The sequence below is a fragment of the Lagenorhynchus albirostris genome, chromosome 9, assembly GCF_949774975.1.
Source record: "Lagenorhynchus albirostris chromosome 9, mLagAlb1.1, whole genome shotgun sequence".
Taxonomy (NCBI): Eukaryota; Metazoa; Chordata; class Mammalia; order Artiodactyla; family Delphinidae; genus Lagenorhynchus; species Lagenorhynchus albirostris.
The window spans coordinates 49703112-49727682 of record NC_083103.1 but is presented as its reverse complement, the minus strand read 5'-3'; the positions used below and the strand labels follow the sequence as shown (position 1 = coordinate 49727682).

Below are 24571 nucleotides of genomic sequence, written 5' to 3'. Positions count from 1 at the left end.
GCTTTGGGCAGGCAGACCAGGTGGGGAGACAGTGTGCCAGGCCATGTGTGTAAAGTCCAGAAAGTCAATCAGGAAACTCCAAGTATTTCCCTGTGGTTGGTGAGGCATTCTCCCAACCCCTGCTCCACTGCCCTGGGCTTGGAGTGGGTGTCAGGCTCTGCAAGATCTTGCACGACAGACTTGGACTTGTGTTGAGTCCAAGGGAAGATGTGGGATGCTTCTAAGAAGCGCACTGATTGTGAGCTTTGTGTGTTAGATTACTATGACTGCTGTAAAAAGGCAGGATTGAAGAGAAATGCCTGAGGGCAAGGAGATCACTGAGGTGGCCTCTATCTTCTCCACCAGGATTGAGCTCCACTCTGCTTCGGTTTGTGAAGGTATAAGGTCCCTTCTTCCAGTAAGTCTCAGATCCCCAGTCCAGGTTGGGTGACACACCCTCTGTATGTCGCCAGCCTTGGCACCAGGCAACTGGGCCTATCGGTGTGTACTCTTGGAGCATAGAGCCTGGATCCTACTCGCCCCTCTAAAGGCATTTAGGAGAGTATTTCATGACGGCAGTTGGTATAAATTCGCTCACTGGCCCACAAAGGTAGCCTGGCGGCCACGGGAACACATAATACACTTAACACGAGGGCTTCTATAACCGTCAGTGAAAGTCTCCGGCTGAGACCCGGAAGAGGCTGAAGTCATATGATCCGCCCCTCCCTTTCCTTGCATCACGTGTCTCACGGCCTGTCACGCAGCGTGTGCCTTCCCATTGGTTGGCTAAGATCACGCGGTAGGGGCGGGGCCGGAAGCCGGGGTTCCGGCGGCAGCCGCGGCGGCTAAGCACCTCTGGGAAGGGGTAGGCGCGGGGGCGGTAGTTACTTGCTGGATGCAGGCGCGGGTCATGTGACCGGAAGGGCTCCTGACGGACGCCGTCCCTCCTCGGCGCGGCCTGAGCGCCCGGCCCGACCCCCGCCATGGGGTGCTGCTACAGCAGCGAGAACGAGGACTCGGACCAGGTGCGGCCGCCGCGGGCGGGGCTCGGGAGTGAGGGCAGAGATCCTGGGGCATGGGGCCCAGAGAAAAGGCTGCAGAAGAGGGTCAGCGGGACTTCAGGGCTCACTGAATACGGGGGCCCGGAGAGGACAGATTACAGAGGAGACGCCGGGCCGGGCTGCTACCCCTTCTAAAGCCTCATTTCTTTCTGCACAGCCCCTGTGTTGGGATGTGCAGGCAGCCGCGTGTCCCGCTCGCTCCCGCGCCTTCCATCTTTCCCTACCTTCAGACCTTTACAATTTCAAGGATCCTCAGCCTAGGTCTCGGGGAAGCACTTTCTTCCCAGCTTCCTTCTCTGTGTTTTGTATTAGCGGGCTTTGTGAATCCATTGTAAAGGTGGGTAAGCTGAGGCTCTGAGTGTCCCGATATGAATCAGGAATCTGTGTATACTCTGAATCCCTGGGGTTGAAGAAGGAAGGTCACTACTGATCTGGGGTCGGAGAAGGCCTATGGAAGTTGGTGTCATTTGAGTTGATCAGTGAAGGTTTTAATAGACACAGTGAGGACATCAGGACCTGTGGGAAGTTGGAAAGCAACAAATCGGGTTTAGCTTTGGCTAGATTGGGAGGAAAAGAGAGGTGGGCTGGGGAGCTCAGTTTGGCCTGCCTCAGTGCAGTCCCTACCTGGGGCCTCAGGGTTCCTCTAGCTAGAAGGGTGTTTGTCCTGGGAATTTGGCTGTAGATCTGATCCTTTTGCAGAAAGGATTAGGCTGGGAAGGCCTGTACAGTTTTAAATTCTGTCTCTTCCCCTTGGTGTATTGTAACTTCCTGCCACACTTAAATCCTTGCCCTGCCTGCCTGACCTCCTCTGAGGAGGGGAAGACCTTTTCAAGGATGAAGTCACAAGTTGTTGGCCACTTGCCGTTTTGGTTACCTCTAAGCCTGGATTGTATACTTCAATACATATAGAGACAAAAACTGTAGAAAGGTTTCAGCAAGTAGCTCACAGTCCAGTGGAGTAGATGGTCACAGAAACGGATTATATCACTGGTAAATGGGAAGTAGGTCTTTCCCCAGTGACTCATGTTAATCTATTTTGGGTCAAGGACTTAAGCTGGGGAAAATGTCACTTGTATGAGAGGGATGGGTGGCCCCTGGGCCTCATTAAGCCTCCAAATGCCCAGTGAACATATACATATGTCTGTGCCTTATGTTAGGCATGCCATACAGCCAGTACTTCACACTTCACTCCAGCCTGTTAGAAATAGGAGGCAATATCCCTGCCTAGTGGGAAAGCTATGGTTTAATGGGAAATTGTCCCTTAAACCATAATATGGACTCTTGCAGGGAATGAGTCAAGGGTTAACTCTTTATGAGAAAGGATACCAGCTTCTAGCTGGAATTGCGGTTTTCTTGAATCTCCACCTTCCCCTTGATGGGCTTTCATTTCTGTTTTTAACCCCTAGAGATGGTGCTTGATCAGTCCTGGGTGATCTGAGGCCTCACGTGGAGAAGGTCTGCTTACTACCTGGTCTACAAGCCAAAACCATTCACTGTCCCCTCTTTCAGGTCTTGGGCAGGCCCCTCTCACACTCTCATATTGGACCCTTTGTTATAATAATAAAGAGAAATGTATAACATGTTACAGTTTTCAAAGACCTTTTACAGTTATCCCACTTGATTCTTGCCAAAACATCTGTCATATAGGTACCAGTTATGTCTATTTAAATGTGAAGAAAAACTTCAGAGAGGCTAAGTGATTTAGCCAAGGTTACAGAGCTGAGAAGTGCCACAGGCAAGATATTTTGATGACAAGTCATGTCTTTATCCGTTGGGCAGACTTGTGTCTTCTAGCTGTGCCCACAGACCAGGTGGCTAGTGATAGGCCACATACATGTCTGTGCTACAGTAGGCAGTGAAGCTCTGACTCCCAGGTTGACGTTGACTCCAGGACAAACGTTGGTATGAAAACCTCCCCCATGCTCCAGTCACCCTTTTGGGGATGGGGTGATGTTATTTGTCCACTCTAATTGTGGTAGCATGGCCTCTTCCAGGAGTCTAGGTCTCAGGAAAACAACCTTGTTCTTGGAGAACCCCTTATCCTGCAGGAGGATCTGTCTGAATTGGGGCTGGGGAAAAGATGGACATATAAGAAGAAGCAAACTCCGGCTTCATTATGGAGCTGGCTTTCCTTAGAGATAGTTTAATCTTTGGCAAACATCTTGTTTTTAGTACTTAGCTTGTGTTTTAGGGGGTCGGGGTGTCTAGGAGTTGGAAGCTGATGAGGCAGAAGCCCATAGCTTCTGTCTCATGCTCTTGGGAACTGGGGACATGGGCAACCTAGGCTTGAGACAGAAGAGTAATGTCAAAAGGCTGGCCCTGCCTAGGGCAGGGCAAGCAGGGTAGGAGGAAGTATCCTCTGTAAGGAGAGTTGTGGAGTTGTGGGCAGGGGAGCTGGGAGCCTGCAAGTGTGAAAGTCTGGTAGGAACTGAGATAGGCCTGAAACGGAACACTAAGGAGTCCAGTGGTCTGGCACTGAGGGCTGGTGAGTCCGCTTTAGCCAGGATGCACCCTTGTCTCTGGTTTTGTCCTGGGTACCCTTGTTCTTTATGCTTTGGATAGATACCCAGCATATCCACTTATCCAGTTTGCAGCTGACACAAAGCCAGCAGGGATTTGCAGCTGATGGGCTTAAGGCAGGGTTGTATTCAGAAAGATTGCAGTAGATAAGAACAAGGGGCTAAAACGAGGAGAAATAACACATAGAATTATACAGGACCAGGGAGACTTGGTTTGGTCCCAGGTCAGTTCTGGGGGTTGTAGTGATTAGCATAGGCTAGCAGAAACAGGGCTGCTGAAACTAATGAAACCACATTCACAGAGGTGTGGTGGCTTGGCAAGGGAGGGAACAACTCCAACTTTTCAGGTAAGGATACACCGGGAGCACCAAGTTTGGTTCTGGGAGTCCCACACAAAGCATCGGAAGAGAGGAGAGTGATCACCTGAGAGTACAAGGGACCTGCCCTCAAGAAGGGACACTTGGGGACTTCCCTAGTGGTCCAGTGGGTACGACTCTGCACTTCCAATGCAGGGGGTCTGGGTTCGATCCCTGGTCAGGGAACTAGATCCCGCATGCACGCCGCAACTAAGAGTTTGCATGCCACAACTAAGGAGTCCGCATGCCGCAAGTGAGACTTGGTGCAGCCAAAATAAATAAATAAATGTTTAAAAAATTTTAAAAAATAAAATAAAAGAAGGGACACTTGGGAATTTCCCTGGTGGTCCATTGGCTAAGGCTCCATGCTCCAAATGCATGGGGCCCAAGTTCGATCCCTGGTTAGGGAACTAGATTCCCACATGCCGCAGCTAAAGATCCTGCACGCTGCAACTAAGACCCAGTGCAGCCAAATAAATAAATAATTTTTTAAAAAAAGGGCTTCCCTGGTGGCGCAGTGGTTAAGAATCCGCCTGGCAATGCAGGGGACACGGGCTTGAGCCCTGGTCTGGGAAGATCCCACATGCCGCAGAACAACTAAGCCCGTGTGCTACAACTACTGAGCCTGCACTCTAGAGCCCACGCGCCTAGAGCCCATTCTCGGTAACAGGAGAAGCCATGGTAATGAGAAGCCCATGCACCACAACGAAGAGTAGCCCCCACTCGCCACAACTAGAGAAAGCCCATGCGCAGTAATGAAGCTCCAACGCAGCCAAAGATAAAATAAATAAATTTATTTAAAAAGAAAAGAAAAAGAAGGGACACTCGGACTGTGGGGCCCAGAGTTTGCAGCTGGAACTCCTGTCCTGAGATAATATGAGGAATGGCCATTGAGAGGTTGGACTTGCTTTTCCTTGGGGCCCAGGGCCTTGTCTGGCCTCACAGGGCCTCTCCATCCTGGGAGCAGACAGCCTTGCTGGGGAGGATCTGGTCTGGGGGATTAGGAGGGCCATTCTTGGGCTCCTGACTTGTATTAGTTTCTCCTCTACACCCCACTGTTTTGGTATTTTCCGTTTTGGTATTTTCCACCTCCTCTGTCTTCCAGTCTCCAATATCCTTTCTCTGCTGGGGGCTGGACCATTTTCTTTTTTCTTTTTTTAAAAATTTATTTATTTATTTATTTTTGGCTGTGTTGGGTCTTCGTTGCTGTGTGCGGGCTTCTCATTGCAGTGGCTTCTCGTTGCAGAGCACAGGCTCTAGGCATGCAGGATTCAGTAGTTGTGGCACGGGGGCTCAGTAGTTGTGGCTCACAGGCTCTAGAGCGCAGGCTCAGTAGTTGTGGTGCACGGGCTTAGTTGCTCCGCGGCATGTGGAATCTTCCCGGACCAGGGCTCGAACCCGTGTCCTCTGCATTAGCAGGTGGATTCTTAACCACTGCACCACCAGGGAAGCCCTGGATCATTTTCTGAAGCTGCAGGGCTGTTACTAAATACCTGCTTTGTGCCTCTGCCCGTCTTTTCAGGGCCTCTAAGACTGCTTGGTTCCACTTTAATTCATCCTAGACCACCAGCTTAGCTTAGCTTAGCTTCCAAGGGCAGGCAGGATCTGAGTCTTAGAGCCGACATTCCATACAGTTGGGCACTTGGGATATTCCTAATAAAAATATTTTTGGTGCTTAAAGGTCAGAGCTGGGCTGAGAAGAGAGCCTAATAAAGGTGGGTTGGACTAAGGGCCTCAGGGCTGATGTCTACCCCCATGGCCTCTCCTAGGACCGAGAGGAGCGGAAGCTGCTGCTGGACCCTAGCAGCCCACCCACCAAAGCCCTCAATGGAGCCGAGCCCAACTATCACAGCCTGCCTTCCGCTCGCACCGATGAGCAGGCACTGCTCTCCTCCATCCTCGCCAAGACAGCCAGGTGGGCATCACAGGACCGGGCCTGGGGCAGACCTCCTTCATCCATATTAAAGACTGGGATGGAGAGCCAGGCCCAGGACGTGGGGGATGGGATAAGATCAGTGGGAAGAGGTGCCTCTGGGCCCAGCCCTGCTCCTGTGGGCAGGCAGGGACACTGGTGTCAGATAGCCCTGGAGTTGGCACCTGGCAGTGAGTCTTGTTTGTCCATCTCGGAAGCACCTGTTATGTCCTCTCTGCCTCTTCTCCCCAAAGCAACATCATCGACGTATCTGCTGCAGACTCCCAGGGCATGGAGCAGCACGAGTACATGGACCGGGCGAGGCAGTACAGGTGAGCCTCTGGCCGGCTGGGATCCCTCAGGCTGCTTGGGCCCCTCCCTTCCCCTCCCTCTGATCCAGCTTTGGAGCCTGGGCCCCAGTCCGGGCTTCTCCTTTGGGTGTGGCCTGGGGGGTGGCCCCAAGTCACTTGGGTGCCTCAGTAGATGGTCCTGTTGAGCCAGTTTGCCCCATGACACTCAAGGGTATGGAGACTAAAGGAGGTTGGCCTGGAGTGGTTTTGTGGTGAGCTGAGGCTCCTGTCACCTACTTCTCTGGTCTGAGGAAGTGAAGCTTGCCTGGGCTGGCTGGGCCGACTGTGGCCTGACTGCCTGTCCCTCCTCCTCCCCCTCGGCCAGCACCCGCCTGGCTGTGCTGAGCAGCAGCCTGACCCATTGGAAGAAGCTGCCGCCGCTGCCGTCCCTCACCAGCCAGCCTCACCAAGTGCTGGCCAGCGAGCCTGTCCCGTTCGCCGACTTGCAGCAGGTGAGCCACCCCTCGCCCCGCCCCTGCCGCTGGGTGGCAGCGAGGCACAGGGTTCGCCCCTCCACCTCAGAGGAGGTAGGGAAGTGGAGTTAGGGAGCCTGGTAGCCTGTGGGCCCTGCTCACTCCCACCTCACTCTTACTTTTCTTCTTCTCCCCATCCCCTCTCTTAAACCTTCATTCTTTTGCTACCCTTTGTTCTTCCCTTCTGTCTTTCCCATCCCTGCCTTTCTCTTTGGCTCCCTGTCCCCCATCATTCCCTCTCTGGCCACCCATCCCCTCCGCCTGCTTCCGGATCTCCCTTCTCACCTGTCTCTCTGTTCCTCTCTCCCGGTCCCTCTGTCCCAGGTCTCCAGGATAGCTGCTTATGCCTACAGTGCACTTTCTCAGATCCGTGTGGACGCAAAAGAGGAGCTGGTTGTACAGTTTGGGATTCCATGAAGAGAGGGGTCCCTGGACAGCTCTTCTTCTCCTCTCTTCACTCCGTCTCCACCCTGCCTCCCCTGGCCCCCAGCCTCACTGTGGCTTATACAGTATCCTAACCTGCTACTAATCACAGAAGAAAGTGGAGGAGGAGGAGAAGAGTGAGGCGAGAAGCCTGAGCAAGTGAGGATGGAACAGGGGAGGGTAGAACCATTTGGGACTGGCCTTCAAAGCCCTGGCCACGGGTGGGGTGGGGGTCACAGGGACAGGGCCTGGTAGGTCTTCACTGTCACTGGGAAGGTGCAGGTGCCGGTGTGAGGGTGATCACTAGGGGGCCTCTTAGGACCCCCTGCCTACCCTTTCTTGGCCTCACTTCTGTCCCCCTCTCCCTGACTTGGTGCTCACATGCACCTCACGAGGGCTTGTGACCAGGGTCTGGATGAGCTTGAATTTGAATGAATTGAGTTTGTATTTCTAGCACCCTGGGTTTTTACATGTTTGGTTTTTTTTGTTTTGGTTCGGTTTGTCACCCTCGATAAAGGAAGTGTATCCATCTGTGTGCTGGTTCCAGCCCCTCTGTCCTGCCCACCCCACTACTACTTACTTCTGGCTACTCAAGTCTGTGAGCAGCGAGGTGGAGGATGGGGAGGGGGCATCTTCTAGGGGCACTAAAAGGAATCAAGGAGATAAGGCTTCAGGGTTCCCAGGTCTTAGCTGAGACTTGGCCTGCACTAACCTCAGATATGATAAGACTCAGCTTGTCCCTCCTCCAGTGATGGGAACACTGTCAAAGCTGAACTTGAATCTGAGGCAGCTCTCACTGTTGTGGGTATTGCCTCAGGCTCAGTGGAATTACCAAGAAGCCTGGTGAGGGAGTGGATGTATGCAGGGAGACCAACAGCACCTGGTACAGAGTCAGCAGACACATAGTTTCAAGCAGAAGATTCTTTTTATCAAGTGAAATCTTAAGTAGAATCGTGATATGTAAACACGACAGTGGAACTACTCTCATCTGATTGATTGAAGTGAGGGGTTCAGAGGTCACAGCCCATCTTATTGGCCTCCTGTCATGGAAGCCTCTGAGGCATCTCCACAGAACCTTGGTGCTCTGCGAAGCAACTCTAACCTCAGGATATCTGACCTAAAGAGTGAAAAGGGGCCCAGACAGGTTAGATAAGTTTCCCAAGGCCATGCAATCAGCCCAGGTCTCCTGCGTCCCAAGCCAGCAGGCCTCTCCTTCCACTTCCTCCTTGTTCCAGTGAAGCTTACTTCACTGGAACAAGAGCTACAGGCGCCCAGAGCTACAGGCGCTTGCCTGAGTTGGGGGGCATCTTTACATGGTATAAGAGACTTCTGCTGAACAGCTCAAATCATTTATTGTCAAACCAAGCTGAGCATTCCCAGGCCTTCAGGACTGCTGGGGTCCCTGGAACCTCACAGTGCATTGTGCTTGATCCAGACCTTCTGGGGTTTGATGTTCATGCGTTTCCACACTTCAGCTGTTGAACGGTCTGCCTTGGTGACCCCACTGAAGTCGAACGTGGTGATACGGGGCAGAGTGCACAGCACATATTGCCTGTGGGGAAGACTTGGGCTGGGGGTCAGGCCCCCTTCTAGAACCCCTTTCCCCCTCCACCAGTCGCTCCTATCTCCTCTGACTGCAAGGAATGGAGGGACTTGAGTAGAGTGTGGGGGAGACTGAATTTATCCTGACTGACATCAAGAAATGCCTAAAGCCCTCTACTCCCTTCCCTGGTCCAAGCATAGCAGAAGGATGGTGTTAGGTTTCTAACCCTAACGTTCCTCCTTTCCCTCATGGGAGCCCAGCGGAGCCCACCTCCAGGCAGGGCACTTACCTATACCCCTTCTCTTCCTCTATGGGGTTCCCATGGAGTGTCAGGCTGCGGAGCCGAGGGAGGACAGCCAGCTTGTTCACCTCTCCAAGGCGCTGGATGCTGTTGCCATGGAGATAGAGCACACTCAAGTTGAAGAAAGTTGTCAGGACCTGTTGGGGAAGGAAACCGGAAGCTAGACTGGACAGAGCCGTGTATCTGTGCTCAGGACTGACTTGTGGGCAGAGAAGGAAGAGTTTGGGGAATGATTTGTCACCCCCAGAGCCGTACTAGATTGATTCCAACCTACTTTTATTTGCCTTTGAAGGGGTACAGGGGCACCACACTGACAGAGCACTGTGATCCGAGGGGCAGAAGGTATGGGCCTGGGTCCTATCACTGCCACTGACTTGCCAGGTGCCTGGGCTCTCCTGCTTCTCCTTGAGCCTTAGCTGTCCCTTCACTGAAGACCATTCCAGCTTTGGTGTTCTAAGATTCTATCACAACAGGGGACAGGGGACAGCATCATGCTAGGTACATAAGAGCTTTTAAAATAGTAGTTAAATTGAGATCAGTGCACCTGGGGAACAGTTTACAAGTCATACTCTAACTCCTTTCCCCTCTAGCACAGATCCTGGATGAAAAGGGGCCAGTTTTGTTTGTTTCTTAAAATTTAGCCTGAGTTCATGGAAAGTAACTGCTGTACTTTTAGTACCTACCTCTGCAAAAGAACTTGGCACAAAGCACAGTGGGTGCCCAATAATAAGCTACGATTTCACTTCAGCCTCCTATGTGAAGGCTTGCTATGTGCCGGTTGCTTTTCATTTGTTCTCATTTAATCCTCACAAAATGTTTATAATGCTGGCATATTATCCCCATTTTTCAGACAGCAAGGCTGAGGTTTTGAAAGGTTAGGAGCTTGCCCAAGGTCACAGTCTGAGGCAGATCTAGTATTTGAACCTATATCTATTTGAGCCCACAGCCATGTGCTTTGCAGGGCACCATGCTGCCTCACTACTTCCTTGATAATATGTGGGAGGTGGAGAGGCTGGGGACTGGACAAGGTGGCTTCAGGTCCACCCTCTGGACTCACAGGGTCAATGGAAGTCAGGTCGTTGAAGGACAGGTCAATCCAGGCCAGGTTCTCTGGATGCTCCAGAAGCTGTGAAACCACATGGTTGAAGTCTCTGAGGTCATTGAGGACGTTGTTGTTCAGCCACAGGGACTGAGATATAGACTTCCCTGACTTTGCGTGCCTTAGTGGTCGTAGCCCTGTCCGTGGCTTCTCGTTTAACAGATCTGTGGGGACAGAGTGAACTTTGGGTATGTCATCTTTGCTTTTCTGGCTCGGGGTGGGGGGTGGCAAAGGAACAGAACTGGGAGAATTTGTAGCTAGAGGAGCTGGCAGGGCCAGAATCCCATGCTTGTGTCCAGTGCGACTGTATGCACTGCTCCCCAGGCCCCAGCAGTCAGAGTGAGCTTGGATTAAGGGTCAAAGACTTCACATCCCAAACTCTTGGTTTGGGTCACATGCTCCTCTCAGGTCTATTGTATCATTGGGTCCTCTGTATACCACCCCTGTGTGGGAGTTGGAGGGAGGCGGATTTTATAGATGAGGAAACCAAGAAGCAGAGGTGTTGGACTTGAGCCAAGATGCTGAAGCACAAAATCCAGAATTATCCACTGGTAGAGCCTATAGAATTCACTTCAGTGTCACACACTCTTGATGTCCTCTCCCTCTTCCATTAGTATTGAGTAACTGCTGTGTGCCAGATACTGGATATACAATGGTGAACAAAATGAGAGATAAGCTCTGTATGAATAATAGAGCAGGGGTGAAGCAGATGTTTATGCCTTGGAGGAGCTCAGATGGGAAAGATGAAAACAAACGGTGAATATACTATAATAAATGCTATTTAAATTGTGGAAGCACGGAAAAGGGTCTCCTAACCCAGTTTGGGAGCTTAGGGAAGTTTCCCAGGGAAGGTGAAGCCTGAGCTGGATATCTCAGTGGGTTAGGAGACGTTAACCAGGCAAAGAAGGGTGGAAAGGGTGAGAAGAGCATGAGCAAAGTTACAGAGGTATGGAATAGCATGGGCACACACACACGTACTACACAAGGGGGCAAGGAGGGAAAAGGAGACACGGAGCCTTGAAAACCAGGCTGAGCATCTTAGACTTTATCCTGTAGAAGATGGGAAGCCACTGTAGGATTGAAAGCAAAGGAGATGATACAGCTCTCTCAATTCAGAAAGATCACTGAAGGTTTAGTGTGGAGCATGGATTGTAGGGAGTGGGTGGGACTGGAAGACCAATTTGGCTCTTTCAGTCATTTAAGCAAGGATGAGGGACATACAAACAGCATGACTTGATGGTTGACTAGATGCAAGGGTAGAATAATATTCAAGGGTGTTGGGACTTCCCTGGCGGTCCAGTGGTTAAGACTCTGCACTTCCAACACAGGGGATGCAGGTTCAATTCCTGGTCTGGGAACTAAGATCCCACATGCTGTGTGGCGCGGTTAAAAAAAAATAAATTCAAGGGTATTGCCCAATGTTCTTGATGACTGGTGAGATGCCAGTCCTATGAACTGATACAGGATTAAGAAAAGGAGAAGAGGGACTTCCCTGGTGGTCCAGTGGTAAAGAATCTGCCTTCCAGTGCAGGGGACGTGCATTTGATCCCTGGTCGGGGAACTAAGATCTCACATGCCGCAGGGCAACTAAGCCTGCGCACCACAACTACTGAGCCTGCGTGTCTCAACTAGAGAACCCGCGTGCCGCAAACTACAGAGCCCGCACACCACAACTAAAGAGAGGAAAAACCCACACGCCACAACTAGAGAGGAGCCCACGCGCTGCAGCGAAGAGCCGCGTGTGCCGCAACGAAAAGATCCCACATGCTGCAATGAAGATCCCGCGTGCCACAACTAAGACCCCACACAGCCAGAAAAATAAATAAATCAATCAAAAAAAAAAGAAAAAAGAAAAGTTGGGAAGGTGATGAGTTCAGGCTTGGCCTTGGCATATCTGAGGTTCCTATAGTACTAGAAAGAGGAGAAGCCGAGTAAGCAGTTGGATATGAAGGAGACATAGACTTGAGAATCATTAGCATAGAGTGTATACAAGTTAGAGAAATAGATAAGATTCTTCAAGCAGAACGAGGGTGGGGGGAGGGGCATCCATTAAAGAAGTTAAGAACCAGGGCAGGGAGAACCAGGAGGCTCACAGTCTCAGTGGCAGAGTCAGAACCATACACCAGCTCTGGCTGAGGTGACTAGATGCTTCCTGTTGCCTCTATGCCTTTAGTTACTTGTCTAAAGCTGCCTCTCAGAAAGGAAGTAGTACTTTCTGAACTGGTCCACTTGTCTTCACCCTCTCCTCAGCTCTTACTAGACACACTTCTCTTCCACCCCCACCCAGCTTGAACTTTTTCTCCTCAGCTGCAGGTCAGGCAGCATCCACCAGGTGGCTCTCTGTCTTGGTCCGGGAGTGAGTGGACCCACAGTTGGGGCCTGAGGGTGGGGGGGAGGTGGCAGGAGGGTCATGAAGCGGAGTACCCCAGCTCGTGAATAAACCCTAATCCTGACCCCCAGCCTCACATCGCCTGACTGCAAACCCTGAAATGAAAAGAGAGATGAGTAAAAGTTAAGATCAAAATAAGCCCACCTACGGACTAGCCTCCAGTCTGGTGAGGCAGCAGCTTGGGGAATGCCAGCAAGCATGGGCTGATCCCCAGCTCAGGGGGAGCCACTGGGGATGGCATTGCCTAGAACTTGAGGCTGCCTGGGATTGCTGTTACCATGGGTGGAGGAGGGTGTCCAGGCTGCTCTCCGCAGACTCCATCAGAGCACTGCATTGCCTGAGGATCTGTCAAAGCTGCCCTGTTCAGAGTAGGCCAAGGCGGGTCTGGAAATTGGACCACAGATATCAACACTCAGAGAACTAGGGGTTGTCTAGCCCCAGGAAGATCTGGGGAAGACATAATTCTGTCTTCATATCTATGAAGGGTTGCCATGCAGCTTTTCCCACGTGTCCACAGAGAACACGTGTTTGATGTGAAGAACTTTCTTGTGTCATTCCTCACCCTGTAATGGAAGGGCTGGTAGGTGTGTGGTATGGGACTCCCTTAACTGGGTTTGTGAGCAGTTAGAGCACTATGGGTTGGAGGTAGTAGACTGGATGCCTTCTAAAGTCACTGCCATTTCAGATTCTATGATCCACATATTGATTAATTCAGGAAATAGTGTACCAGGTACCCCAAAACTCTACCCTGTCCTCTACCCCCAATTTTAAGTAAGTGTGCCAAATGCCCTGGGGAACCTGAGGGGACTGGCCTTTTGGGGCTTAGATGTACCTCTCCTTCTCCCTTCCCCACTCAGCAAGGAGCATATGCCTGGCATACGTGTACAGACCTAAACACACATATATAGAAGGCTTAATAATAGTGGATGCTCAAGATTTAACTGTTAAATGAAAGACAGGGCATCTGTGCAGATTATGTTTTGTGCTGTGCAGTTATCCTTGGTCATAGTAACTTGTCTCTCCCCTCCTTCTGAGGACACCATAGAGGGCTAAGCCACACTCCCCACTCAGATCTAGGAATTCTCAGGGTAGGTAGGAGCCATACTTCTCTCCTTCCTCTGTCACCTCAGCTATCTTGTACATAGCCATTATTGCAGCTAAAACCCTGTGAAACATGGACTACATCAATCAGAAGTGACGCTGTGCATAATAAAGGAGGATCACGGCAAGTGGGTGTGTGCTATGAGAGAACAAATGGGAGTTACTGTTGTAGCTGACGGCAACCCAAGTAGTAAGTACCCTAAACCCAAACCCAAGTAGTATCCAGTACCCTTGATAACTATTCATGTGCTTCCTGAACTTAAAGGTGGCCGCTGCTTGCCTAAGAGAGTCGACCAAAGCCAGATAATGGCTCTAGGTTATGTTGATGCCAACCTGTGTTCTGTGAAGGCAGACGTACTGATGTGTTTATGAGAGCAGATAACAAAGACAGCAGAACTTCCCTGGGAAGAAGCACATTCTCTTGAGAATATGATCTTGATGAGAGCCTCCCTCTGTCCCCTCCTGAAAGGTACTAGCTGCCCATTTACACACACACTGAATGATAAAACAGGAATGAGCGTGGGCAGTGCTGGGACCTGTAATAAGTGTGGGTGATAATGGAATAAATTTGGATATGACTGAAATGAATATAAAATTTGTCAATAAATATTTAGACTGGAAACATGCCAGTTTGTTAATAACAAGACCTTACATGTTTTACCAGTGATCAGAACAGGCTTGTGTCCTCAGAGTGGGTTCTGCCTGTTGGCTGGACTCTGTAGCAGCCTGTGTTTTCCTTTCATTAGTCTCTTCTCTCCAGGTAAAAAGTGGAGAATATACTATTGGCTGATAGACTGGCTCTCCTGTTTTCTTCCACCTGACTGTCTTGCTGTAGCCTGGCTTCTTTTGAAGATCATCAGTTACCCTGAAAGCCCCCTGGGTCCTTTCAGATTTGCTGGTAATTTTTTAAAAGGCCAAACTCTTCCACTCCCACCTTCCTACCCACTACTCTCCCCAAAATAGCAGCAACAAATATCCCATATGCTTATGCAAAGAATCTCTTCAGGCTTTTAAGTAGAAGACTGGCTTCTCCCTAGGGACCACACCCATCCTGCTGCCATGGTGAGTGGAATGCTGTGCTCTGGGGGCTGACCTTGGGTCACGTGGATGTTTCGGAAGGAGTAGTCCACAGGGGGCTCTTGCACCGAAGTGTTCGTATAGTCCTGTTTGTTCATAACTCAAGCCATCATTTGTCAGGTGGAAGCATGGGCCCTGGGAATCCGGGTTCAGCCTGGGAGGACAGAGAAGGACTGGTGTTTGGCCCTCAGGTTTCCTCATAGCTCTCCACGCCTGCTATATACCCTCCACTACTCCAGGTTTGCATGGCTGCATTTCTACTTTAAGATAACAATCATGATTCCTTGCATTTGTAGGGCACTTCCTACTTCTCTGAGCACCTTCACATCCCTTAGAGTTCATTGATAGTTATAATACCCATTTCTACTTTCCAAAGAAACTGAGGCCCCAGGGTGAAAGCACTTACCCAAAGTTAAGCCAGTGAGTCAGCTGTGGACTACAATCCTAGTCTTCTGAATCCTACTCTGAGTCCTTTTCTGCTACTCCATAGTAGTTGCCATGAAGGCTGTCTTTATAGCTACCCTCTGGTGACATCAACTGGGCTATTCTATTGCTTAACAAACCCCTGAGGGCCTGCACTGGATCTGGTGTCTGACAGCCCTTTGCAGTCTGACCCATATGGGGATTTGCTACCTTCTCTGCTCACCTTGTCTGTCGGCCCCATTATCTTTTCATCGGAAGACCCTACTTTCAGCTACGTCCTGAATGTAGTCATACATATATAAACATACATACATATAAGACCAGAGTCTGCCTCACTCTCACTCACCTGTCACTGATGCCTGAAACTCCACCATTAGGGATTCATTCCTTTGGGTTCAGGGATTGTTCCCTGTTAAAATGGAAATACCCCTTGAGAGGGGTGAACACAGTGTTATCAGTCATTTACAATGTGGTGTGAATTGTCTTATCAGATCCTTTCCAATTTATTAGCTCAAATAAAGCTGAGAATTTTTCGACTGGGCAGAGCCATGAGAACACCACTCACCTGTGAAGAGGAGAGCTGACACAAACAAAAGACAAATAGACTGACAAATACGTGTCCCAGTCAACCTCCCCTTCTCACTTCATCCACTACTGTCACCTCCTTTGCATTTACTACTTTACTTGCTTTCCAAAAGGATTTGAGGTATTTTATGGTAATAACACACTCATAAAACAGGATGATTTGTAGAACAGAGCTGTCCAACGAATATAATGAACATCACAAATGCAAGCCATGTGTATATATTTTTTCCACATATGTAATTTAAAATTTTCTAGTAGAAAAGTCAAAAGAAACAGGTGAGGTTATGTTTAATAATATATTTTATTTAACCTAATATATCCAAAATGTCATTCAACATATAATTGATATTAAAATTTGAGATACTTTACACTTACAGCACATCCCAACTGGGACAAGCTACCTGTCAAGTGCTTAATAGCCACTTGTGACTAGAGGCTACCATACTGGACAGTACAGATATAGAAAATGAAAACATGGAAGAGAAAGATTAGAAGCCAGAATAAAGGAAGAGAGAGAGATGAACCAGGGAATTAGGAAACTATGCCTCTATTTATCCCTGAAATTCCTGGCAACTAAAGCAAAAGTGGAAACCTTAGTATATGTGGTTCTCATCATTCAATTCAAAGAAACAATTTGTATCCAGAGACTATGAAATTCACAAATGTTCTTAAAATGGAATTCCTCTTAAAAAACCATGGACCTGAGAGCTTATAATTCAGCTTAAGCTTAACACAGTCTAGGTAAATTCCTTTTTTGGTGACTTAACATATGAAGGATAGAGTTTAACAGGTTTAGAGGAATGGAAAGTGAATGTCTTCCTCTCAAAAAGCAGCAGTCTCAACTGAGCTTTGGGTAAGTGATGGCTTGAGTCACTTCACAGATGAATTCTCTGTCAAGTGTGAGACTGGCCTGATGGGCATGGGTTGTTGATTGGGGAGACCTGAATCTTTGGATATCAAATCTACAGACACAACAAAGAACACATTATTCTTTTGTAGAAATAGAGGAAGCTGGCTTGCTTCTCACCTAGACGCGTCCCACTTGAGAACCCACAAGAAGTTTGATGCCTCTGAGCAAGACTGGATACTTTTCTCAAGTTGGGACCCCAGAGTTCAGCACTACAGGACATGGATTTTAGCTTAAAACATTTAAGGGCGGATTTTTACCATTAATCTTGACCATCAGAGAACCTCAGTGCAGTTCCAAAGGACTTCTGATTTTGTGTAGCACCAGCTCCTGAAGCATTTTTCTGGATGAGTTAGTATTAAAAATAGAGCCCTGGGGCTTCCCTGGCGGCGCAGTGGTTAAGAATCTGCCTGCTGATGCAGGGGACACGGGTTTGAGCCCTAGTCCGGGAAGATCCCCCATGCCGCGGAGCAACTAAGCCCATGTGCCACAACTACTGAGCCTGCACTCTAGAGCCCACAAGCCACAACTACTGAGCCTATGTGCCACAACTACTGAAGCCTGCGCGCCTAGAGCCTGTGCTCCGCGACAAGAGAAGCCTCCACAATGAGAAGCCCGTGCACTGCAACAAAGAGTAGCCCCTGCTTGATGCAACTAAAGAAAGCCCGAGTGCAGCAACGAAGACCCAATGCAGCCATAAATAAATACATAAATAAATTTATTTATTTATTAAAGATAAAATGGAGCCCCAAGTAGTTCGACAAATTTGCCCGTTGGAAAGGGTTATTAGTCTTCTCCATTTAAACACCAGCCCAGGCTGTGAGCTAGTGTTGTGTCTTATTCATCATCTAACACAGAACCTGGCTTACAGCAGGCACTCAGGAAATGTTTGTGGGAGGAATGAATGAGAAACTGCCAAATACAAGGATTTCTGTTTTGGGGGTGTTGATGCTAAGCTGCACTTTCTAACAATTGGCTCCGAGGTTCAGCTATTTCAGTCCACACCTCATTCACAGTAAGATATTTAATTCAATTCTTCAAACATTTGTTCAGCGCCTGCTGCCCTATGCTTGACCAGAAGGAATGAAGCCAAGATACAAATAATAGAACCCTGTCTGTAAAGAGCACAGGAAATCCTGCTGGGTTGCTATCGATTGTGGCAAACCAGCCTGCATCCAGTTCTAAGAAACAGCTGCCTACTTAGTGAATACTCTCATGTTTCAGTACTCAGCTCTAGCATACCCTCTTTGATGAAGACTTCCTTTCCAGATAAAATTGATCATTGTGCCCTGTATCAGATTGATTCCCTTGATGAACTCTATCATGGTCTCCCCTGTATCCATCTCTTTTGCCCTCTTTGTAGTTCCATCCACTCTGATGCTGGGTTCAGCCATGCGACTTGCTTTGGCCAACAGGATGTTGGTAAACATGAAGCAAATAGAAGCTTAAAGAGAGGACTTGCCCTGTGCTCTTTGCCAGTGCCAAGAGAACATGGTTAGCCTGCTGGAGGGATATGAGAAACGTGTAGGTGAGATACGTGAAAAAGAAAGCCAGTGATCCCAGGTGAGGCCATCCTAGACTAGCCTATAGCCAGCCTACCCGAAGGCAAGATCACGAGAGTCACCCAACCCACATGTGACTGCAAACACATGAATGAGCCCTGCCAAGACCAGAAGAAACACATGGCTGACTCGGAGGCTTGGAAGCAATAATAAGTGTTCATTGTTTTAAGCCACCATGTTTTTGGATGGTTTGTTATACAACAATAACTAATTGATATATGCCCCCACTGTACTTTGAATAAAATTTCATCACAGCCTGTTTCCTTATCTGTAAAATGGAGTCTTGAGAGCTGTTGTATGTCCTGTAGCAGGTGTTCAATAAATTGAACCAGTTGTACTCTCTGTACTCATTTCTTTATAACCTACTTCCTGTTCCCTCCCTGTAAGCTTGAGGACAGGGAAAGAAGTCAGACTTCTTTCTCTCTTCCCACCATTACCCTGCACCAAGCCTGGGTATTCACTAAAGCCTTGATGGATAAATGGAGAAATGAAAGAAATGAAGGAATAAATGAATGATATCTTCAAGGTGTCACATAGTGAACCTGACTGCTGGGGAGAACTGACTGAGCGAGCCTTACTCGCTCCAGTGGCTATGTTTTTGGAGTCAGTCTTTCCCAGCTGCTGTTCAGCCTCATCACCAGGAGCTAGTCAGACCCTAGCGCCTTCCTCATTTGTCTACGTTGACTGAATTGATGAATGACAGGGTTAGGGGCATACCTGCTATGTTTTGGAGTTTTTCTTCTCCCGACTGGAAATATCATTTACTGTTTTTCTTTCTTTTTTTTTTTTTGCGGTACGTGGGCCTCTCACTGTTGTGGCCTCTCCCGTTGCGGAGCACAGGCTCCGGATGCGCAGGCTCAGCGGCCATGGCTCACGGGCCCAGCCGCTCCGTGGCATGTGGGTTCTTCCCGGACCGGGGCACGAACCCGTGTCACCTGCATCGGCAGGCGGACTCTCAACCACTGCACCGCCAGGGAAGCCCTACTGTTTTTCTTTTTTAATTTTAAAAGTTAACGTGATAGCTGAATAAAGTCAAACAACATAGAGAGATACATCAAGTGAAAACTAAAAGTGTGGCTCTCCATCTCACTCTCCAAGAACGCTCATGATTTACAGTTTGGGAGTATAACCTCCTAGAAGACATATATAACAAAATGATGTATATTTTAAAATAAACACATACTTTCTGTTCCTTTGTAAAGCTACTTTTTTCTTTTCAAATTGTTGTAGACTCTCTTACCCTTTTTAATAGCTGCAGAGTGTTCCATAGAATTTGTGTGTACCCTACTTTAACTTTACTTGGGCTCCCCCGGTGATGCAGTGGTTAAGAATCCGCCTGCCTGTGGCACATATATACAATGGAGTATTACTCAGCCATAAAAAGAAACGAAATTGAGTTATTTGTAGTGAGGTGGATGGACCTAGAGTCTATCATACAGAGTGAAGTAAGAAAGAGAAAAACCAATACCGTATGCTAACACATATATATGGAATCTAAAAAAAAATAAGTGGTACTGATGAACCTAGTTGCGGGGCAGGAACAGAGAGAATGGACTAGAGGACTTGTAGTGGGAGGGGGAAGCTGGGGCGAAGTGAGAGTAGCATTGACATATATACACTACCGGATGTAAAATAGTTGGCTGGTGGGAAGCAGCAGCACAGCACAGGGAAATAGGTTTGGTGCTTTGTGATAACCTAGAGGGGTGGGATAGGGAGGATGGGAGGGAGGCTCAAGAGGGAGGGGATATGGGGACGTGTATGCATATGGCTGATTCGCTTTGTTGTGCAACAGAATCTAACACAGTATTGTGAAGCAATTATACTCCAATAAAGATCTATTTTTAAAAAAATAAGGCCTGGGAGTCAGAAGAAAAAAGAAAAAAAGAATCCGCCTGCCAATGCAGGAGACACAGGTTCGAGCCCTGGTCTGGGAAGGTCCCACATGCCACGGAGCAAATATGCCTGTGCGCCACAACTACTGAGCCTGTGCTCTAGAGCCCACGAGCCACAACTACTGAACCTGCGCTCTAGAGCCCGTGAACCACAACTACTGAAGCCCACGCACCTAGAGCCCGTGCTCCACAACAAGAGAAGCCACCGCAATGAGAAGCCCACCCCAATGAAGAGTAGCCCCCGCTCGCCCCAACTAGAGAAAGCCTGCGCGCAGCAACGAAGACCCAACGCAGGGCTTCCCTGGTGGCTCAGTGGTTGAGAGTCTGCCTGCCAATGCAGGGGACAAGGGTTCGAGCCCTGGTCCGGGAAGATCCCACATGCCGTGCAGCAACTAAGCCCATGTGCCACAACTACTGAGCCCGTGCGCCTGGAGCCCATGCTCCGCTACCAGAGAAGCCACCGCAAAGAGAAGCCCGCGCACCACAACAAAGAGTAGCCCCCACTCGCTGCAACTAGAAAAAGCCCGCGTGCAGCAATGAAGAACCAACGCAGCCAAAAATAAAATTAAATAAATAAAATTATATATAAAAAAAAACTTTACTGGGCTTCCCTGGTGGCACAGTGGTTGAGAGTCCGCCTGCCGATGCAGGGGACACGGGTTCGTGCCCCGGTCCGGGAAGATCCCACATGCCGCAGAGAGGCTGGGCCCGTGAGCCATGGCCGCTGAGCCTGCGCGTCCGGAACAGGCTCCGTAATGGGAGAGGCCACAACAGTGAGAGGCCCGCGTACCAAAAAAAAAAAACTTTACTTAATTTAACTTCATTTAACCAATCCCAAGTTGATGATGGAAATTTGTTTTCAGTTTTTGGAAATTGCTAACAATTGGAATTTGATTTGTTGATAGCCTGTCTCTTCTCTCTCTCAGGTAAGTAGCAACATTATGGCCCAGGAAGCTGTGAGGAATATTCAGATGAAGAGATCTGATAGGAGATTCAACAGCCTGGCCTAGTGAGGGTTTCTATTTATGGGCTACAGGTGGAAGAAAAACCAAAAACCGTCATGAAAAGTCTTCCACATAATCTAATGTATTCTGGGAAGTTATATTTCTAGGTGCCAAAGGTAGGCCCCAAATTCAAACTGGTTCCTGCCCATCTCTCTACTCCCATCTCTTATCCTCACCTCCAATTCTGCAGGCCAGCCAAATGCAACTACTCGGAATAAGTTCCCTGCACCTGCCTCTGGGCTTCTGCACATCCAGCTTTCTCTGCTTGGAGTACAGTTTCTTCTTTTTGCCTTGCTAATTTTTAATGACTCAGCTCTGGTTTCCCTTTTTTCTGAGGAGCCTACCCTCATGCCCAAGTCTGGATGTGCGACTTCTCTTCTGGACTCCCATAACACCCTATATTTACCCTTGGTAGCACTCGTAACACTAGTATTATCTCCTTACTATCTGTGTGTACATAAACTCCACCAGGGCAGAAGCCATGTTTTTCTCATGGTTGTATCCTGACAGTGGAGGCAAGTAGTAGGTACTTAACAATATGTTAAACATTGCAACAGTGAATAACACTATAAAGGAGAGGGACACGACGTTGCTATAATTGAGGGATCTGAGCTGCTCTAGGCAGTCAGGGGAGATAGTCCTAAAGAAGTGATTGAGAGGGACCTCCCTGGCGGTCCAGTGGTTAAGACTCTGCGCTTCCAATGCAGGGGCGTGCGGGTTCATCCTTGGTGGGGGAACTAAGATCCCACATGACACGCGGCTCGGCCAAAAAAAAAAAAAATAGTGATCGAGAGAAATATGAAGGATACGTACAAATTAACTATGGCAGAGGGAAAAGATGAACATTCCAGGAAGAAATAACAGCATGTGCGAAGGCTCTATGGTAAGTGGTTACTTGAAATTTTGAAGACCTTAAAGAAGGCCATATAACTGGAGGGAGAGTGGGAGGGAAATGTATGGTTAGACTGGAGGCTGGAGAGGTGGGTAGGAGCCAAGCTGAGATGTTGCTTGATGCTAAGAGCAATAGGAATCCCAAGGTATATTTTTAATTGGGGGTATTGTGGGGAAAGTGAACAATTCAGATTTGCATTTTGAAGGATTACTCTGGTTGCAGTATGCAAAATGGCTCGGAGGGAAGGCAGGAAGGATGTGATGGTAGCTATGACTAGAGAAAAGATACTAGGAGTAAAGCTGACAGGATTTTATGATGGATGGGAAATGAAAGAGGTATTAAAGATAATGCTTGTTTTTTTGACTTCTGTAATGGTGGACAGAGGTGAGAACACTGGAAGAAATTCAGGCTTGGAGTACATAGGGATTATGAGTTCAGCTGCAAACATGTTGAGTTTGGATGTTTTTGAGATATCCTGAAGGAGATGTTGAAGATGCAATTGGTTATATAGATCTGGAGCTTGGAGATGAGGGTTGGGTGGGGTTGGAGATACACACTCCCGTACATCTGCATATAGGTGGTAAATGAAGTTGTGGATGTGGATGAGAATATCCAAGAAGAGAATCTTAGAGTGAGGTGGGAAGTGGGCCTAGGACCAAGCATGGGGGAGCTTTAAGACAGTAAGTGGACCAATCAGGGCCAGCTAGGAGCCAGCCAGAAGCTAACTAATCATGGCAGCATCAGACATGGGTGCTGTGTTAGCAAGACTGTTTACTTCTTGTTTAGTTAAATCTGTTTGATTCCCATTGTCTTTAGTCTCTCTAGTTCTCTTTCCCCATTTAAACTTTCAAGGAAGGATCTGAAACCCATTCAGGCTGAAATGTAAATAACTCAATGTAGGCGATACAAGTTTCTTTTCCCTGGGGCAGTTTATCTTACTACTTTGAACAAGTCCTTAAGCTAGAGAGGCTGTAGGCTCAAGCTAGAGACTTGGCTGGAAGTTGGCAAACAGGGGTCTAGTCCTAGCTGTCACTGACTTGGTGTGTGGCCTCCAGCAAGTCACTGCTCCTCTCTAGGTTTCAGTTTTCCAATCTGTGAAATGGGGATAAATATCCTTGGACTCACCAAGCTCAAAAGAAAGACTGGATGTGAAGACACTGGGTAAGTTGTAACAGATCTGTCATGAAGACTGTAAAAGGAGTGAAGCTCTGACTGCAGAACTTGGAGAAGCAGACCACAGAGGAGGTGTAGGGAGAAGAGGTAATTTAAGGACAGGACCCCTAATAAGTATGTGTGGGAAGATCCTGCTGACTCTCTGAAAAGGAGGCTCTACCCTGGGGTCTTCCTGCTTGGAAGGAAAGGGGCAGTTCAAGCCCCAGAAAGTTTCCTACAAATCCAGAATTAGGGACTGTGATTTATTCTAATCTTACTCCCATGTCTTGAAGAGGGTCTCAGTCGACCAGAGGAAAACCAACCCTATGTCTGAAGGCGTTTCAGATCTCCCAGGATGTGTCAGGGATTTGAGACAGTAGTATTAGGGGGTCCCATCTTTGTGATGGGGGAGGTTCTTAAGCACCCCCAAATCTGTCTGGGTTTGTGTCTCAGCCTTCCCTTCCCTCCCCACGCCCGTCTATCCCATATGGGTTTGTGTCTTGTTCACTGCGAAAAGGGATTAAGGGGTAAGGGGGGGAGGTCTCAGGTCCCCGAGAAAGGAAGATCTTAGTCTTTCTGGGTGCCCCTCCCCTCTCCATAGAGTTCTTGTCCCCTAGAGCAGGTTTCCTGTTTTCCCGCCCAACTCACCCGCAGTTGCTTCCCCTCCAGCCTCTGCGTCCCACTATCTCAGGGTTACTCAGAGCAACTCTATGGTAACTACCTATGTCACTACGTCCCAGCTGAGCGCCGTAGGCGCTGCCGCGATGCCTACCGGGAGCTGTAGTCCGTCAGGGGCTGGGTTCCAAGGCCGCGGGCAATGCAGCGATTTGTACTTGCCTTCGCCCTCAAGCCGAGGGCCGGGGTCCGGAAGTTGTGACACCCTTTCTCCCTTTCCAGTGGCCCTCACACTTCCTTTTCCCGGGTCCTCCAGCGTGCTCTTGCGTGCGACGCCAGCCGACAGGGGCCAATTGAAGGGCGGCGCGAGGGGGCGGGGCCATAGTTTAAACTAATTGTGTGCTTACGGCGCTGGCGCGAGCCCGCGACCAACGCAATCCGGGGAAAGCCAGAGTAGGAGCGGGAGAGCGGGGCCAGGTAACCGCTGCTGGCGTGTGGTTTGGGCGCCCGCAGGGATGCCCGGGCCCAAGGGGGATGCTGGAGAGGCGGGTGTGAGCGGAAGGGCTCCTTCGTAACCGAGGCTGACTGGGGAGAGTCTATCTAGGGTAAGGTTTGTGAGGAGAGGGCCTTGTCCGAGGGGGAGGTGCCGGGCGTGCTTAGCGGGGAGGGTCTGTTTGGGGGCGTGTCCATGGAATCGTGTCAGAGGGCGACGCGAGTGCCGGTAATGCGGGTTCCTGAGAGGCTCGTCGCCGAGGCTTCCTGTAGTGGGAAGGCTTCGCCTATTATTGTTAACAATAGTGGTAGTAGTAATAAACATTTTCTCAACCCCAACGACGTTTGAGACATTGTGCCACACCCTTTATATGGATCTTTTTAATATTCCTAACAGCATTATTATACTTTATTACAGGTGGGCCATCTGAGGTTTATGTTCAGCTTGGCCAGGGTTGCATAGG

General features: G+C 49.0%; 2 protein-coding genes across 8 annotated transcripts; one reads left to right on the top strand and one right to left on the bottom strand.

Moving 5' to 3' along the window:
- The first annotated feature begins 802 nt into the window (after positions 1 to 802).
- LAMTOR1 (late endosomal/lysosomal adaptor, MAPK and MTOR activator 1) lies at positions 803 to 18397 on the top strand. 4 transcript variants are annotated; one of them, XR_009542449.1, is made up of 6 exons: positions 803 to 1004; positions 5685 to 5830; positions 6082 to 6159; positions 6503 to 6629; positions 13536 to 13696; positions 17862 to 18397. XR_009542449.1 is itself a non-coding variant. In XM_060159901.1 (5 exons), the coding sequence occupies exons 1-5, from the start codon at positions 963 to 965 to the stop codon at positions 17874 to 17876; spliced, it is 408 nt and encodes a 135-aa protein (XP_060015884.1). In that variant the 5' UTR covers positions 803 to 962; the 3' UTR covers positions 17877 to 18397. The 4 variants fall into 4 exon arrangements, 3 of the variants coding, with proteins under 3 accessions (XP_060015884.1, XP_060015883.1, XP_060015882.1); XM_060159901.1 differs by lacking the exon at positions 13536 to 13696; XM_060159900.1 differs by lacking the exon at positions 17862 to 18397 and having other exon boundaries at positions 13536 to 14267.
- Positions 8407 to 23926, bottom strand: LRRC51 (leucine rich repeat containing 51). Of its 4 annotated transcripts, none has more exons than XM_060159895.1 (6): positions 23773 to 23926; positions 15353 to 15435; positions 14600 to 14737; positions 9975 to 10180; positions 8906 to 9054; positions 8407 to 8625 (listed from the first exon to the last, which is right to left on the bottom strand). In XM_060159895.1, the coding sequence occupies exons 3-6, from the start codon at positions 14679 to 14681 to the stop codon at positions 8484 to 8486; spliced, it is 579 nt and encodes a 192-aa protein (XP_060015878.1). In that variant the 5' UTR covers positions 14682 to 14737; positions 15353 to 15435; positions 23773 to 23926; the 3' UTR covers positions 8407 to 8483. The 4 variants fall into 4 exon arrangements, with proteins under 4 accessions (XP_060015878.1, XP_060015880.1, XP_060015881.1 ...); XM_060159897.1 differs by having other exon boundaries at positions 15353 to 15415; XM_060159898.1 differs by lacking the exon at positions 23773 to 23926 and adding an exon at positions 23722 to 23740.
- Between the last annotated feature and the right edge of the window lie 645 nt (positions 23927 to 24571).